The sequence below is a fragment of the Sturnus vulgaris genome, chromosome 1, assembly GCF_052056855.1.
Source record: "Sturnus vulgaris isolate bStuVul1 chromosome 1, bStuVul1.hap1, whole genome shotgun sequence".
NCBI lineage: Eukaryota > Metazoa > Chordata > Aves > Passeriformes > Sturnidae > Sturnus > Sturnus vulgaris.
Genome location: NC_142243.1, coordinates 8,540,739 through 8,558,789, shown reverse-complemented (window position 1 = coordinate 8,558,789; position 18,051 = coordinate 8,540,739). Strand labels below are relative to the sequence as shown.

The window sequence follows — 18,051 nt, the reverse complement described above, 5'->3', positions numbered from 1 at the left end:
TGCTTTTCTTGAAAAGTGTTTCAGGGTTTATTTATTTATTTGTTGATTTTTTTTTTTGGTGCGTGTTGGGTTTTTTCTTTTTATTTTTTTTTAAATGATGTTTATACATAAATCTGCTGAATGTAAAATCCCAGGCAGGCAAAATCTGTTTTCTTCAGAAACAAAACAATGGCTCTGACAACACTAATTTTGAACAAAACACACGAGCTCTTTGGGAGAAATAATAATTAATGCAAATCTCAGGGTGGGGAAAAAAAAAGCAATTGTAATTCTTGACTGTAAGGTTAAAACCATCTCCTCTAATTGCACAGCAACACCTGCATTGCACCACCTCAGGCAGCTGCAGCAAGTGAGTGCTCACACCCATAAAACACTTGGCAATGCTGCCACAGCAGCAAGGCTGGTCAGCTCCCTTCACCAAGCACAGCCCTCACAGCAGGCAGGGACAGGCAGCCTGGCACCTTTGGGCTAGGGAAGAGAATTCAAAATTTATCTCCAGCAGCCAAGTTACCTCAACCTCCCTGCTAGAGCAATGTGTGTCCATTTGTGTGTTATTAAACCACCAACACATTGACACTGGGTCTATCCAAACTCCTGCAAAAAGGACAATTAATTAAGTGGCTGCAATGTAGGGGGAACAATTTTTACTCACAGAGTCCCATGTGTTCCACAGCAGCTATTTCTAGGGGCTCACACAGATTTTCTCCTGAGTCCAAACCTTAAGTACAAGGTTTGGCATGGTTGGTTGTAAGAGGAGATGTTTACACACACCCCCTAAAGCTGTGACTTTTGTAAACACCAAAATAGCATCGGTTCTGCTGCTGCCCACACTTTGTTAATTGGTAGGAATTCTAGAAAACATTGTAATTAATTTTATTGCAATTAATTTTTAAGTTTTGTACACTTAAAAGCTGCCAGTGGTATGAAACAGGCTTTAAAAAAGCATCTTGCTTTGTTCTTTTGATAATAATCTCTTCTGTTGCTACTTTGCTAGTGTAACCCAGGATTTTGAGAGTGGGTATCTCTGCTCCCAGGACACCTTCTTCCTTAAAGCTTGCCCTATCCTCTCAGAGGAAAGGTGAGAAAAACCAGCTTCCTGGCTGCTAGGGGAAGCACTTCTCCACCTGGAAACAGTACACCTGAGCAAGCAGAATATACTACATTTCACAATTTGATTAAAATAGAAATTTTCCCCACAGGGACAGATCAATTGGTATCAAAGGCAATTGGGAGGCACCATAAGTAAATGGCCCATTGGATATCAGAGGCAGGTCTGGCTACAGAAACAGGGCAGACAACTCCAACACAGGTAGATCACAGATACACATTTCAGACAAGAAAGCACTTCCCTTCTCCACCCAACTTAAGGTCATTCCCTTCCTGGTAGGCCAGCCAGAGTAAAGCTAACACAAACACCAAAGCATTTAGAAAAATGGCAGTTTAATGTGTAGTGGTGACACGAGAAACAAACCATTAACAGTGTTACAGAAAGAAATGTGTCTACTTTTTCTTAAGCATCCAAATGAAAAATGTGAGCAAACCTTCTTAAGGGACGTATTCTCTTCTTAAGACTCATATTGATGATATTGTTAATGTCTAAAAAAACCTGATTAACACAAGTGATTTGGCAAGTCCAATTCTCAAGCTGTGAAAAACAGGCTAAAAAAATCTGTAAAATATGCTGTGATCTCTAAACCCAATATAATTGGGCAAAGACAGATCTTCAAGTTGCTTTGCTACAGCTCTGAATCCAACTGAAGATCTTTTCCTGACCCACAGTCAGGGAACCAATTCACAGAATTAAGGAATAACTTCCAACACTTTAAGAAAAAAGTTGATTTCTTCCCCACCGACTCACCAGTACTTGTGCCATCTAGTGGCCCCTTTTTTCAGGCGAGTACCATGGCTCCTCATTAAAAGCCTTTAGTTAAGGCTGCTTCTTTTATTAATTTAAATGAAAGGCTAGAATGCAATGTAGAACACCACTGCTGACAAAGTATCACAGAAGAGAAATTCACCCTCTTCTCCAGATACCAACTGTCAACATGAAGCACTTGTACCAAAAAGGGACATGACAAAACTACATTTTCCCTTTCTTCAAAAAGGTCTAGTATCCCCTTCAATTAAACCTCTAACTAGCCCATAGAGCAAAGTAACTGTTTACATTAAGAAATTGATCCTTTAGAGAGTAGCACAGCTCTCCTCATTCTCAATTATTTAGGTCAGCTTGGTTTTTCCATATGTTTTATTAGAAAAAACATAACTATAGCTTCAATTTGGGTTCTTTTGCCTCTAAAGCCTTGGTTGCTAGTTCCACTCTCTCTTTCAACAAGCTAACTTCTTCAGCACTCTTTTGGGCTTGTGCATGTTTCAGTAAGAAGTGGGTTAGGAAGAGTTTCAAGCCTTCCCGCAGTATTCCCAGTTTGGGGTTGTCAGATATCCTGTAAAGATACAGATCAAAAGTATTATTTAGTCTTCCCCCATTTCAGAAGTTTCTTAATTTTATTACTTTCTTTAAATACAGCTGTAGAAAAAAATACAACCCATATAAGAAGTTTTATTGAAGAAACTTTCAAATTACCAAGTCTACCTTGGTTTGGCAAATAGCCCAAACACTCGACATACAACTGGCCTCAACAATAAAATGGAATATTGCAGCCTCAGGCTTGCTTTATGTAAACAATTACATTACAGCAAAGAACAAAGCAAACACTGTGTTCTGCAAACGTTGTGTTGCTGCATGACAGATGAAGCATCACCACCTAATTTTTTCTAACTTTATGTGACATTGCAAGTCTTATCCACTCAAGTCCTAAGCATCTTTAAGGATGGAAATTTCCCAGCCTCTTCAGGCAACCCTGTCCCATACAAAAAAAAAGATTTTTCAGAGAACATTGATAAAAAAACCCATTAAAAATTCCCCAAACTTTTGCCTCATTAGTATCACTTTCTTTTTCCTTCTTAAGATACATCCTAGCAAAGACTGCTGGCAGAGTGAATCCCACTGCACACTGGTAGTACAGCAATAACGGAAACAGGGAATTACAGAGCTCTGCTCATGAAAACCCTACAACCAAAATGATACATTGAGTATCTGGAAGCCTTATTTTGCATAACACAGTTGCACCTCTATCAGAGCCTGTACCAACACACATATGACACACTTGCCCCACTCAGTCAGGAGAGCTCACATTTTAAGGGATGGAAGGCCGATGTGTGGAAAAGGCATGGTGTAATTCCAAAAAAATAGGCAAATTCTTATCTTCTTAATTACTGCTCAACAAGGGTTCTCTGGAGATGCCAGTGATCACTTACCTCATAAAAATGTCAGTAATTTCCTCCTCATCTGCTTTGGTTAACAGTGTGCTTAATACCTGTCGTAAGAAACGGACTTTGGGTTTGTCCAGTTCACTGAATTCAATCACCTGGCAGACAGAGAGAGAGAATTAGATTAATTCAAGTATTTCAAACAGCTGGTCTTCTCTCCTAAATGAAGAACTTGTAGCACACCAATTGGCCTCTGCATACACTGAGCCTTGAGTTTAGCACAGAATAATTACCTGAGAAGGCTGCCTCCAAAATCCAATCAATAATGAAAGCAAAGAAAACCTTCTAAGGAATAGAAATCTACTGGTACCAGAATACCAGATGTCCTTTCTCAATTAGATAAATACTTAGTAAGTACTTGGGACAATCCATTTAATTGCTATGGACTCCCCATTCTGAAATCCAAGAAACCTACTCAGCACTTTCTTGTCTAATAAAAACAACATCAGCTAAAAACCATAGCACAAAATCCACTGGCAAAGCCTGCTAATGAAGGGCCCTCAGTTCCAACTCTGGATACACTAAAAGAAATAATCTCACAACTGCTCTACATAAAGAAATGTAGAATTTCCTTATGTCTGGGTTACTGCAGGTTCCCTTCTCCAAATGACAGCATTGCCATAATCAATTGGAACAATTGGGTAATTTTTAAACAAGTTTATCTTAGCATAATCAGATAAAACACCAGATAGGTAACAGAGAAAATATGTCTTCCATAGAAGTAGCAAAAGCAGGGAAAACACAGAGGGATTTGAAAAGAAAACACACCAACCTTGAGAACTGAAAGTGGCAGTGATTTTGTCCTTATTAAGTGAGCCAGCAGTGAAATCAAATTGGAGATGGCAGCAGCTGACAGGTTTTCTAAGTCTCTGATTTTGTCCCAAAGACTAAACTGAAATGTCACCTAGAGGTCAAAGGTAAAAAAATAATCCTACAAATCAAGTGGCTGTTTAAATGAGTAACAACATAACAAACCTTTTGACCTTCTATTCTTTATAAGCCCTCCTTTAATTAACAGAAATGCTTGATCAGACTGTTCCAATTATTTTAAAATGCATAAAACAGAAGGAAGAAAACATTCAGCATTTCATTTCCTATTCAGATCTGACCATGGGTATGCCTTACTGAATGCTTAGCCACAGCAGCAGAATTTTTCCTTGGGATCAAGATCCTAACAGGCATGCATCCATTCTCAGGTACTCTGTTTTCCTAATCACAATCATGACACAAAGCCAATGAAGCAACAGATTTGTCTTTACCTGAAATCGTCTTTCATATCCACAAAACTTGTCAGCCAAAAATGCATAGAAGGGGTTGAATGTCTTCTCCTGTAAGCAGCAGTAAAGGATGACATGAACTATTTCTCTCTCCTGCTGATCTTTCAGTCCAAGCCTAAATTTTAAACACGGAATTGAGAATAATTTTGTAAGGAAAAACTTGCTTACACAAAGTAAGAGCTACAGTCAACATCTGAGAGTAATGCTTTAAAACCTCTCCAAATATCACATTAAATTTTACTTGTTACAAAGTACCTATGAAGTCCTTAAAACTCCTAGTGGACTCCTTTAAGAATATTGGTTAAACAAGTATCCTGGTATGGCACTGTGGAAATGATGAAGCATTATGGATGTTAGCATTCATTCTCTCTCCTGAGTGAAACTGGGGTTTGTGAAGAAGGTGTGGCCTTTCAGCTGATGAAGAAGATCCAGTCTCACTCTCTCCTTTTTGTCACCAGTTATGTTCCCAGCCCTCTCTCTTCACTGACACCTCTGTAATCACCAAGCCACTTCAGGGAGCTGTTCTGGCTTCAAATTAATTACTTTCATTTGCAGTAAGGAGGAAAGGGACTAGAAAAACTATAGCAGCTTGGATTTCAGATAGTTTAAATTATCCTTTAACCACACCTCAAGTCTGCCAGAATTAGCACCAGATGAATCAACAAGAGCCATTAAAATATTTCTTTATATGCTCTTCCTCAAGAGACTGACAACATAGAACATACAAATACAAATTCCCATGCACTCTGGAACACATGTTCACACTGAAGTTAATTCCTTCATTGACAATTATGTGTGCGTTCCATTATACTCTGCCAGATGTGGGCAGATTTAAGAATTCCTCTCTTTGAGTTTGCTGTACAAACATCAGCACCAACACACACCAGGCAGCCTGCAGAGAGATTTTCTGCCAAGCCTGTATGTATTCAGATTTGTGTACTAGCTTAAATGGCACAGATGAGAGTCAAGTCCAATTTGCAAATTGAGCTGCCAGGTCTTGGCAAGAGCTGCAGCAGCAGCTAATTTCTTTTAATTGAACAGGCCATATTAAGATATTGGAATGACTCCACCACAGTCGTAAGTCCAAGCTGTGTTTTGCAGAAGTGGCATTTAATCAAATATTAGTTGACTTTATTACAAAGTCTGTTTTGGTTCGGTAAGCAAATTAGATAATTGCACGCCATCCTGGTAAGACAATACCCTTGAGTTACAAGGCCAAGACAGAAAAGTTCAGACCTGATCTCTCCCCTCCCAGTTCCTACAGACTTAAAATTAATATTCTCACAAACACAAGGAATAGCTTAGTTTGAGCTCTTCTCTGATTATATCTTCTTCTGAAGAGCTGCTTGTCAAGGGGTAAGGGAATTGGTCTTAATGTAAAGCAAACACAAAGCTAATAAATTCTGCAAGAGGGAAGTAGAGGTGCTAGAACATTACCAGGTCATGCAAGTATGGGCAGAGATGGCTTATCAAGGTGGCGAGAAGTCAAAGAAGTGGCAATAGTACTGAAATCACAGCAATCCAGCAAAAAACCCAAGAGATGTTCTGCAGGGGCTTCTGGTCTGCCTCTGTAAGGAAACAAGCCTGCAGCAGCCTTCCATCCATTCTACTGGGATACACAGCTCCAATGCAAAAAGACACAGGCTCCTTACATCAAAAGATGCTGCAAATCACAGCTGCAGCCAGGAGTGACAACAACAGGGGCTATTCCTTTCTTCTGACTGCAGTCAGTTCTGCCTGCCCCCATTAATCTTTACACCAGGGTTCTGGTCCTTTTACCCTATGTGGATTCCTAGCTATGCACTTCTTTTAATTGCATTATCAACTGAATTTTCTTATGCCCAGACCAGAAATGCTGTATTTACTACCTATTTTTAGTTCTGGGCTGATTTCTGTACCAGGCTGTACTTACTTCAGAAGTTTTTCAAAGGCATCCATGTAGTCTTCACTCATCATCAAGACACAAAAAATGCTTCTCCTGATATCAGTGTTCATTCTCATCTTACGAGCAAGCTCCATTATTTTTGAACTCACCTGAAAATAAAGTTATATGCTATTTTATTTATGTTTGCCTTAAAAAAGCTATTTCTGTACAGCCTTAAATAACACCATCAATGAAACTCTCCAGTAAACCATGAATCACCAATCCAAAGGTCCTGAGGTTTTCTCCAGAGTCTCAGGCATCATCAGGAGCTTTTTCAACTATGGAAATACATTTTAATCTACTTTAATTGTGCCAATTAATTTTAAGACGTGCTTCTTTAATGTGAGTGATTCACCATGATCATCTCATCACATTACTTTTAGAATCAGCTTGGATATATGCCACACGCAGACACCACAACCTGTCAGAATTCCTACTAGCAAATCCACTGTTGAATCAAGTCTCTTCTTTCACCTTAGCAATTTCATAGGATAAGGAAAAACAAGCTAAACCATATTTGTAGTAACAGCTCTTATGAAGCACATGATTACAATATCTTAACCTGAGAGCAGAATTTACAGTCCAAAAGCTTGGTCTTGCAAGAGCACGTGAAGGTTATTTTGGTGGGCTCTGAAATGAAGTTATTGATACGAATGAAAAATCTTCAAGAGATCACAAACACTTAGACTTGTAATTTGGATTTACCTTTCCTACACGCAGCTTTTGCTGAGCCTGGCTTTTTGTATCACTGATCATTGGTGCTCCACTCCAGGATGACCCCACGATCCACCAGCGACCAACCTGGTCAGCACTGAGGAGAGACTCCAGCGACACGCGGAGCTCAGTGTCCTTTCCTGAACTGCTGCTGTGAACCTTGAATGACAAAACAAAAATAAAAACCAACACAAAAGCTTTTATTTGAAACTTTTTTTTCCTCTTTTCTTACAGAAAACAACAAATACTTTAATTACTTAATATTATTTTTAAATAGAAACTTTACACATAGAAGTTCATATCTCCATAAAGGTTTTCCCATGCTTCCTCCCCAACCTTTGTTTCAATCAGCAACCTGAAAAGAATTTGCAAGTTTCCCATATGCATTTTTAAAATGCATAAAGCTGCATAAATCTACATGTAGAAGCTCTTGGGTTTTTTATTTGAAAAAAGAGATACTAATCTAAAATCACAAAGTTTGATTAGAATTCAGAGGATGTTGACATTGCAGCATCTTAACAAATCTGGTCATGATTTTCCTTTTGAAAACTTGTGACTACATAAAATGACACAACAAACTGCCTTATATATTGCACAGTTCAAATAACAAAAACTTTAAACTCTGAACAACATCAGAATTTTCAACAACGAAGTCTAGAAGTGTATCAGAAGGACTGCAAAAATTTAAGAGGAAATCCTACAGAACTAGGTTACCTAGCTTGTTTTTGCCTGGCCTCTTATCCTCATATGCACATACTGCACTAATAAATTACTTTCACCCCTTTTATACTGTGCTGTTCTAGACAAACTGCCCATTCTGTAAGAAAAAAAACAACCAACAAAAAACCCCCCAAAAAGCTGACATCCAACAAAAATAATTACTCCTGGATAATAACAAGGCTACACCAGCCAAGAAAGTTCTCACCAGTGATCTCTGCAATTTGCGGAGTCTTTCGACTGGTTCAGGATCATAACCGGGAATCTTACGCATGTCATTGTTCCTGAGTGCCAGCATAGTCTCCAGCATAAATCGAACCTATTGGGAAAAGAAATACTTCTGTGGATTCTGAGCTCTGGGGTTATTAAATAAAGTAGAAGAGTGTACTTTGAAATTACTGTTCTGTGAGAATAAGCAGCTCAGCTGGCAGTATACACCAGAATTTAAATACAACATGTTTAATCCCTATTACATTAATTTGTGTACAAGCTTCATCTGCTAAATACTACACCTCAGTGACCATTTCCTGAAGTGTACAGAGTATCACAAAACAGAAAAACTATCCACTGCATAAGACACAAACCAGTCCTGTCTCACCCATCTTGGCATCTGTGCTCTACGAACTAATGCCAAAGACAGACGACTGAATAGAATGTAGCAGAAAATGTTTCTGTAAATTAAACTATGTATCCAAATGCTTATTACAGACAGTTGAGAATATTAAATCTTTAGAACAAACACATACCCTAGTTTGATCCTGGAATTTCTTCTCTGCTGTACTTGCTTTCCTCTGGGCTTCAGTTATCAGTTCTTTCAAAGCCAATGCATCATCTTTTCTTAAGGAAAAGCCCACATTTTTCAGAAGAAACAAAATCAGCTCGATCTCTTTTTCAGTGAAAACGCTAACAAGCTTTTTCAGAATATCAAAGATCAGCAGGCAATGAACCACATGGAAGTTATACAGATGAGCAATCAAGGCAAGCAGATTTTCACATTCTTTCCCTTCAGCATCACTTTTACAGAGTTCATCAAATTTCTTCACCACAGCTTCCAAAAAGTGAGCACCGACCTGGCAACAATTCCATTAAGGGGAAAAAAAAATCCGGCAGTTAACTGTAAGTAGATTTTACAGACATCTGTAAAACTCATTTTTGGGTCACTGCCACTAATAATTTTAAAGAAATATTGTTGCTCCTCTCAACCACTATGGAAGTTCTACATTTACATACACAAATATCTAGGTGTTGTGACATTTTTCTAGAAGTCTGTTATTTACACCTCATATTTGACATCCAGTTGCCTTTTAAAGCCTGTGCAAGAAAAACAAGTATTGTGAACCTACAGTATACATACATCAGCATTTATTTATATAATATTCATGGACACATATTAGCATCTTTCCAGCTGTCAGGCTAGCATGCTGTTACTGCTAGTCATTCATCCAGGAAAAGTTGCATGTCAAAAAGCAAATGCGTTCCTGAGTTTGGCATTCCAGAACAAAATCCTTAACAAGAGGATAAAAAACAGTATTTGTGAAAAAATCCCCATAATACCAAGTTTTCACAGTTGCTGAGCATAAGGTGAAGCTGCTTTTGAAGTGGGGATAATTCTTAGACATTTGTCAGCGGTACAGCTGGGAGAGGAGATTTTGGAATATATTTATTTCTCAAGACAGAACTAATGCTAAAAGCTGGGATTAGAAAGCCTACAGGCTCTAAAACACAGGGAGGTAATGAATACATTGCTGCTAAATAAGACCCTTGCCCATTATTATTGTGCTAAAATCTGCTAACCTTAAGAAAACCAGAAGTCCCAGCATCAGTACTAACTTGCATTACAAGCCTCAACCCAGCTTAGGTGTTAACTATGCAATGGCTGCACAAATTTATAAACACAGGACAACTTCTGCATTGCTCAACCTAATCTTCAGTGCAGCTGTACTATCATACTTTCATGTAATGCACATTGTACATTTACGTTACAGAAACATTGCATTTGCAGTTAGAACTGCCTTTCAAGTGGCAAATAGGGACAAAATAGAAGTTTAATGCCAAGGCTACACGGAGAAAGCTGCTGTAATTGCATCCATCTGATATTTAATACAGTTTCAGAGCCAGCGTTCAGGGCACATTATGACAAACTGAAAAACTTGCATTAATACATCTTTTGCATTGAGATGTGGGGGGAAGAAAAAAGAGTAATCTAATAGGAGCATACTGCTGAAACAGCTCTGTTTCCTGACAGACATTTCACTCAATTACCTAAAATCTTCCTTTTGATATCAGGAGATTCAGCATCAGCTTCGGCAAGGGGGATTTTACCTCATTCCTCAGACTTAAAAACACAAAACAAAACCTCTCCAAAAATTTCCATGTCTTTTGAAGCTTTTAATACTCCACAATATTAAGTTTTAACTACTTAATTCCACTGATAATTTGCATGATTTGCTTAGAAAATAAGTTTATCCACCATTGTAAAAGGATTCCTGTAGTTGTAACACTTTTTTTTGGATAGCTCAAAAACAATAGTTCATAGTTCAGAAACAATACCCTCACTTATCCATGAGAACAAAAATGGATTTGTGTAACTAAAGAGAAGAGAAGCTGAAGGTTAGAAATCTTTGATTACTGGGTGCAGAAAGGTTTTGATGAAAAAATAATGGTTTTATAACTGACCAATGATAACTCATGGAAGAAATCAAATCAGATAAAGCAAAAGACTTAGACCCTTTCACTCGTGGAAGCCTTGCAAATAAGCCACAAATACTAATGAAACTCAACTAAAGATGCTTGTTAATGCCACAGTTAAAAACTACAAGGCAATTCAAACAAAATGTCAAGGAAAATAATCTACAATATGTATTTTATATCAAATTTGTCCCAAGCACAAGAATTACCTCAATTCCTACATTATGGTGAAGGATGCTGACCAGAAGGACATGCTCCATCAGCAGTCTCGTGGGCATGGCCACTGGAGTAACACAGGCATTCATGAGAATGTCTGTCAGAGTGTCATTCATGTCCTTCCTGCTGTTGGCCATGTAGAGCTCTTCCATCTGTCCACTGATGGAGGACAAATTTGGTTCACTCAACCTATGGAGAAACAAAATCCAATGTTTACTCTTCCTTCTCCTTACACGGTTCCACAATTTTGAGCTCACCCAACAAACAACCTTTCTTTTTAGAGAAACTATTTTGACTTAAAAATAAAAGATTGAAGATTGATGACTGGAAGGGACCTTTTGTATTTTTTTCTATGTTTACTAAATTAGAAAAGTATCCTACATTTTTTAATTCTAGAGTAGTTTAAAAAAATTACACATAAAAACATGTTAGCAACAGTATTTACAAAGCACCGTCACTCTGCTTACTGTCACACTGATCAGATCTATTACAAAAAGAAACTAGTTTTAGAAGTCTTCGAAGAAATTAGAATTTATTTTCATTTAATTTCTTATTTTAACATAAATGGTATATTAAAATTCAAATGACTGAACAAACTCTAGTCTATGTTTTACAGGTAACAGATGAAAATTGCCAATAGAGTTCTGATTTAAAAAATAAAACTGAAATTAATGTTAATTACTTTTTCAATCCTGCAGTACTTTAACCTAGGAAGGGTTGCTCCTCCTCAGTTGTAGTGTTGTAGAAATTCAATTTATTTAAAAACCCAAACCAAACCAAAACCTGTTTTCTTCTGAGTTTTTTTTTGAATAATCATACTCCAATTGACACTTAGTGAATTACACCTAGCACTTACAGGCAACTGCTGTGTGGAATCCAGCCCAATCTTAAATTTATTTTCTAGATTTTTCAACATATATAATGACTAACTTTGAAGAATTTATACCAATAAAGATAATTATTCTTAACAATAGCAGACATGATTGCCAACTTAAAATCAGTTTGTGAAGAGAAAAGTCACATCCTTGTCACCTGGGCTTGAATGATGAGCATTGTCAAATTGATCCAGAAAGATTAATGACTTTCCTTATTACATTACCTATTAATGAGGCCATTCACCATTTTCTTCAGTCTTCCCAATTCTTCTCTTTTCTTGTCATCTAGCGTCTCCTGTGCTTTCCTTACTTGAGGAGGAACATACTTTGTAGCACCGTGATTATCACTCTTAGGAGGAAAACAAGAAAACAAAGTATCAGATGAGACCAGTATCTTAAGCACAAATACACGTTTCTATTTAAGATTAAAGCACCAAACTTCTAGTTAAGGTTACATCTCGCCATCTTATAATCAATGCCAAAGGAAAAATATAAAGAAAAGAAGCAGGCAAAAAATTACTTTTTATGACCAACTTGACGACAGCAAAGCCTCTCTTCCCTAACTTTAAGTTATGGTCATTAAAACCTGACATCCTAAGTCTTGGTTTTAATCAAGTTTTATCAGACACAGTTTAAATTTAGGCCCATGAGGGCTAAATGACCTGTGTGACCTCCCCTCCTCCACCCATTCAACAAGATCTAATCCTGGCAGAACCTCTAAGATCATTTAGAAAGTAACATTTCAATGTGTAACCATGCTAATTTCAACACAAGCTCTCTGCAGAAGGGCTTGATCATATTCTTACACTCTACTGCCAGGTCAGCTCCTTTTATTTGCAGATTTCACACACAGCTCCCACATGCCTTGTGCTGGAGGCTATCACCTGCTACCAGCCTGACTCGGGAACTCTTCCCTCCACGTCTAACAAGTGTCCCTAAGACCAGGCAGACCCCTCAAGTCAGCACTGTCGCTGGGCCCGGCTGTTTTGAACCAGGACAACACTCCACGTGGCCCAACTAGACAGCAAACACGCGGAGATGCAACTCTGCTCTGTGTTCAGGTTGCAGAATGTGCTTTGGCAAGCAGGTCTGTGCTGAGGCGAACATCCTACCTCTGCATCCTCCTCTTCCTCACTCGAGGGCTCGCTGGCCTCTGGCACCCCGCCGTCCTTGGGGGACGAGCTCTCGCTCTCCCAATGTCCTTCCCCGTCATCCGCCTCGGAGGGCTCGGAGGCGTCTTCCTCAGCCTCCTCGTCCTCATCATCTTCCTTGTCCTCATCTTCCTCCTCGTCCTCTCCATCCTCCTCGTTCTCACCACCCTTCTCCTTCCCCGGCGGGCGCTTCTGCGGTCCCGGCTCGGTTTTCTGCTCCTCCTCGTCGCTGCTCTCGCACAGCTGGCTGAGCCCGGCCCGTGTGCCCAGCGCTTCCAGCACGTATCCCAGCCCGTCCCGCAGGAAGCTCTGCGGCAGCCGCTCGGCCACGGGCCCTTCCTGCTTCTTCTTGCGCCGCTTCCCGAGCCCCAGCTGCCGCTCCAGCCGCCGGATCTCCTTCTCCTCCTCTTCGTTGGCTTCCAGCAGGGCTCGTTTCCGCGCCGAGGTGGCTGCGGCGGCCGAATGTGCCTCAAGGGCTGTCGATGTCGGTGCCGACACCGGCCTGGGCCGCTTCTTCCCAGCGGGGGCTCCGGGGCGGGCGGCAGGAGCCGGCTTGGCCTGGCCTGGTTTGGACGGAGTGGGCTTGGCCGGGGCCGACTTGGCTGGAGCGGGCTTGGCCGGGGCCGGCTTGGCCGGAGTGGGCTTAGCCGGGGCGGTGGGAGCCTCCACCAGCTCCCCGCGTTGGAGTCGGCGGCGGCGGCTCCGCTTTAGTCTGCGCTTCTCCTTCCTGGCATCCCGGCGGCTCCTGCGGTTGTACTTCTCCGAGTCTTTGAGCAGGGCCAGAGGCGGCTGGCCGCCGGCCGCCTGCACATAGTCCTGCACCGCCTGCCGCAGCCGGTCCAGTTTCCCGCCGCGGCGGGCACGGGCAGCCGCCCCTCGCTTCATCCCGCCCGCAGCCACACCGCGCCTGGGCGCCGCCATCTTGGAGAGGGGCCGGGCTGCCGCTTCCGCCGCGCGGCCGCCATGCCGGGCACAGCGCCCCCTGCCGGGCGCGGGCGGGTGCGGCTGTGAGGGGACGGGGCCCTGGAGTGATGCATGAAAAGCGCTCCGGCTGTAGAGAGCCCCTCGCTTGTGCGTGCGTGTTTAAGAATCACAGAACCATAGAAGAAATTAGGTTGGAAAAGATCTCTGAGATCATCGAGTCCAACCTATGACCGAACACCATAATGGCGACTAGACCGTCGCATTAAGTACAGTTTTTAAGAAAACACCTCTAGAGATCGGGACTCCACCATGTCCCTGGGCAGCCCATTCCAGTCACTCTGTGAAGAAACTCCTCCTATGGCCAAAACCTGCAGATGAGGCTCTGTCCCCTCGTCCTATCACTTGTTACCCGGGAGAAGAGCCCGATCCCCGCCTGGCTACACCTCCTTTCAGGTGGATGTGGAGAGCGATAAGGAGCTTCTTCCTGAGCCTCCTTTTCTCCAGGCTAAACACCCCCAGTGGCTGCTCCTGCAGCCACTACTTACAGCATTTATGCTACAGACCCTTCACCAGCTTTGTTGCCCATTTTTAGACATGCTCCAGAAAGAAAACGCAAGGCTTGCCCCTCTTCTTACACCAGGGACTGGAGCAATTTGTCCTTCACAGCCCTGGCTGTGATCACACGGCTCCCATGGGGCCCGAGGCGCTTGCTGATGCCTCTTGAGGAGCTGAGGGACACCAGCCCCCGGCCACTCCTCCACCTGCCAAGAGCCACATTTTAAGCCCCTTCCAACACTGCCAAGCTCAGGTGCTCTTCATGAATGTACCAGAGCCCACATCCATGTCCATGGCCTTCTGTAGAGGAACTTGGGCATGCTGATGGATGACAAGCTGTCCGTGAGTCAGCACTGTGTCCTTGTGGCCAAGAAAGCCACGGGATCCTCAAACACATTTGGAAGAGCATTGCCAGCAGGTCAGGGAGATGATGCTGCCTCTCTGTGCCCTTGTGAGGCACATCTGGAATGCTGTGTGCAGTTCTGGGCTCCTCAGGACAAGAGAGACATGGAGCTCCTGGTGGAGGGTCCAAAGAGGATTAAGGGACTGGAGCATCTCTGTTATGAGAGAAGGCTGAAGGAGCAGGGCCTGTTCATCCTCTAAAAGAGATGACAGAGGGGACCTCATTAAATGTATGTAAATATCTATGGGAAGGTGCCTAGAGGATGGACCAGGCTCTTCTCAGTGGTTCCAAGCAATAGCATATGAGGCAATGGGCAGGAATTGATGCAGAGAAGTTCCACCTGAACATGATGAAGAACTGTTGTGTGGGTGACCATGCACTGGAACAGATTGCCCAGAGAGGATGTGGAGTCTCCCTTACTGCAGGAATTCCAGAACCATCTGGATGCAATCCTGTGCCATGTGCCTAGGATTACCCTGCTTGAGCAGGGGGATTGGAACAGATGACCCACTGTGGTCCCTTCCAGACCGATTCTGGGATTCTGTGACTGGTGCCAACTTCTCTTGGGCCATTTCCACCCTCGCCAGCGTTCAGGCCAAGGTGATGCCACTGCTGGGGCCTGTGTCCCTGCCACAGGCATGCATCCTCCTGGCTCTGCACAGCTGGTGACAGCTTGTCTGTCATCCATGTGGTCAGGGGAAATTAAATGTCCCATGGCAGTTTGCTGCTGTCAGCAGGAAAACCAATTGGTCAGTCTTATTTTTAGTCTCTGCTGTGCTCCAGGCTTATGGAGCCTGCTGGGTATGTGCCAGTTGTGTCTGGCAGATGCCTGGAGTTCCCCAAAAGACTGAATTTTTCCCAAGTTTCATTGAAAACTGGGCAGAGGAAAGAATTTCTTGGCTGTACAAAGAGCCTCAAAACGAGTTTAGACCTTAGCAGACATGAGAAAAACACAAATGAAAGCCAGCACACATAACCTTGTTTCAGAAAAAGGGTTGGTCTTGAACCTGCTGTGGGGACCAAATCCAGTGGAAGTCAGGTTTTATTTTGTTTGTTATGGTACTCCTGACCTCTTTTGGACAATGAAGTACTGCACAGGACTTACATCTTACCTGACAATTTAATATGGCTTTATTACTCAGAAGATTATTTTTGTCTTTCTATGCATGTTTCCATATTCTCTGATTACATCATATGTCCTAGATGACCCATGCCTCAGAAATTCAGCTTTCTCAAGGCTGATGCATAATGAATCTTTCATCCTCACTGACAAAATATGTTGCATTGATTTGTCAAGGCATTCCTTTTGCTACATTTTAAACTATATATTATGTTGTAATTTATTGCTGGGCCACTCTTTATTCATGCACAGACAGCTCACATGCATTTTGCATCCTATTTATAGATTTATTGATAACAGTAATCCAGCAGCATGCCAGAATGCAAGATAAATACAGCTGAATATAGTTTGAGAAAATATTAGGTGCTTTTAGAACCCTAAGATTTGCATCTTCCTTGTGTCTCAACACGTCATTTGTTATTCAGAGCAAGAGAGCTTTCCAATAATGGGAAATTTCATGTATTTTCAAAGAGAGAAAATGCCAATATTTGCCTTCTTCAATAATTCATGTCACAAAACAAAATGTGAAGAGCATGTGTTTTGCTGAACCCCATAACCCCAAATTTGGGTGAAAATGGACATGTTACTTTTGCAAAAAATATATGGACAGCATTATTATTACTTGTTTTTGAGGTAAAAATACTTTCAAAGAATTAAAACAATATTTCAGACAAAATGCAAATATCATAGTCAAGAAAATGTAATATTTAAAGAAATACCAATCTGTTTAATAGACTAATCCATCATTCAAATCTAGTGATGTTGTATCAAAAGACATACAACATTTACATTACATCAAATATTTCACATCCTATCCCAGAATATTGTGGTTTATTATTTTACATTTACCAATTTGGCTTTGAGTAGCTGATAAATACAGTCTTCTTAAGGTCTAAAATATGAATAAATTTGAAACTCCTGCTAAGGACTCTTCCAATATTCCTGTGTTGTCTAAATACCAGAAAAGGGAGGAAATCCAGTTTCCATTTCACAAATTTAATTTTTAGATCTCTGCATCATGTGAGCATCACTTACCAAACAGGAATTTGGAATTGAGGGAACATTTTGTAATTGTTCTTTGTTTTGACAATGGTCCCATATCAGAGAACAAGCCACGAGGGCAGGCTTTACATTTGCAATGAAATTGAGCATAATGGCATGATTCACTGGAAATGAAAGTTCATATAAAATTGTTGCTTCCTGCTGAGATAATCTTTGTTAACAGATTTCCTTTCCTATTACTTTATATTCATGGATTATTATTTCCCAGCCCTCAGCAGAATGAGCAGAATACAATTCCTTTAGCTGCCTGTCTGCTATTGTCTCCTGCTCACCTCCTACATACCATGAAATGTGCCTTAGTGACTACATAATGCACATAGGTAGATTCTGGCTCTTTTGTAATTTACAGCTATTGAGAATATTTACCACCGCAGGAAATTTCAAAGCTGCACCAGAAAGACTTTTAGACTGAACTCACAAGGGTGGCTCTTTGTTCTCATCAATGGAGAAAACAGCCTGATTAATGTAAGAACATGGCTTTAAATACAAAGCCTTTTTTGACTCTACAGAATAAAAGCTTCTTGCCAGAATGAATTTATTCCAAGCACTGAGAGCCTCCGAACAGTGCAAGTGACTTTGCTATGAGTACCCAGCACAGCATCCATCTATTGGAGGTACTGCCTTTCCCCATGTCAGACTTGTCACCACCAGGATCAGCAGAACTGAGATTTGGTCTGCTGGGAAAGATTGTCTGTGGAAGGACATTTTTCTTCTGGAAAACATTTTCCAGAGTCTCAAGGCACTATAAAGTTTTATTTCTTCAGATATGTTTCAGTCCCATCTGTTGCAGAAGGTATTAGTAGGTGAAGGAAGCAGCTTCCATAGTGTTTTAAAGATACATCCCTGTTGCTCAGAATCTTGGTGGAGTTTTTTTGGTTGTTGGTTTGTTGGGGTTTGTTTGTTTGCTTTTGGGGTTTTGTTTGTTTTTGTTTTTTTTTTGTTTGCTTTCCCCCCTCCCCCCCAGGGTATATGTGCTAAACAATTCCTGCAGTCTTGGTCTGTAGACAGTGCAGCCGGGCATGCTGAAAACTGACTACACAAAGGGTCTAGAAAAATATCTATTCTGGCACTTTCTCCCACATTTCCATCATGTTTGTA

General features: G+C 41.2%; 1 protein-coding gene across 1 annotated transcript; it reads right to left on the bottom strand.

Moving 5' to 3' along the window:
- Positions 1–1,423: 1,423 nt before the first annotated feature.
- Positions 1,424–13,825, bottom strand: NOM1 (nucleolar protein with MIF4G domain 1). The gene is made up of 11 exons (XM_088159011.1): positions 12,851–13,825; positions 11,963–12,087; positions 10,857–11,052; positions 8,706–9,029; positions 8,168–8,278; positions 7,234–7,401; positions 6,517–6,638; positions 4,587–4,719; positions 4,100–4,231; positions 3,316–3,425; positions 1,424–2,441 (listed from the first exon to the last, which is right to left on the bottom strand). Exons 1-11 carry the CDS (start codon positions 13,808–13,810, stop codon positions 2,264–2,266), a joined length of 2,559 nt encoding a protein of 852 aa, XP_088015137.1. The 5' UTR covers positions 13,811–13,825; the 3' UTR covers positions 1,424–2,263.
- Positions 13,826–18,051: the final 4,226 nt, after the last annotated feature.

Coding starts and splice junctions, on each gene's coding strand:
- NOM1 (XM_088159011.1), bottom strand. CDS start 13,810: ATGGCGGCGCCCAGGCGCGGTGTGGCTGCGGGCGGGATGAAGCGAGGG. Junction 12,088..12,850: donor AGGAAGAGGAGGATGCAGAG/GTAGGATGTTCG, acceptor TTTCCTCCTAAG/AGTGATAATCACGGTGCTAC. Junction 11,053..11,962: donor GTGAATGGCCTCATTAATAG/GTAATGTAATAA, acceptor GTTTCTCCATAG/GTTGAGTGAACCAAATTTGT.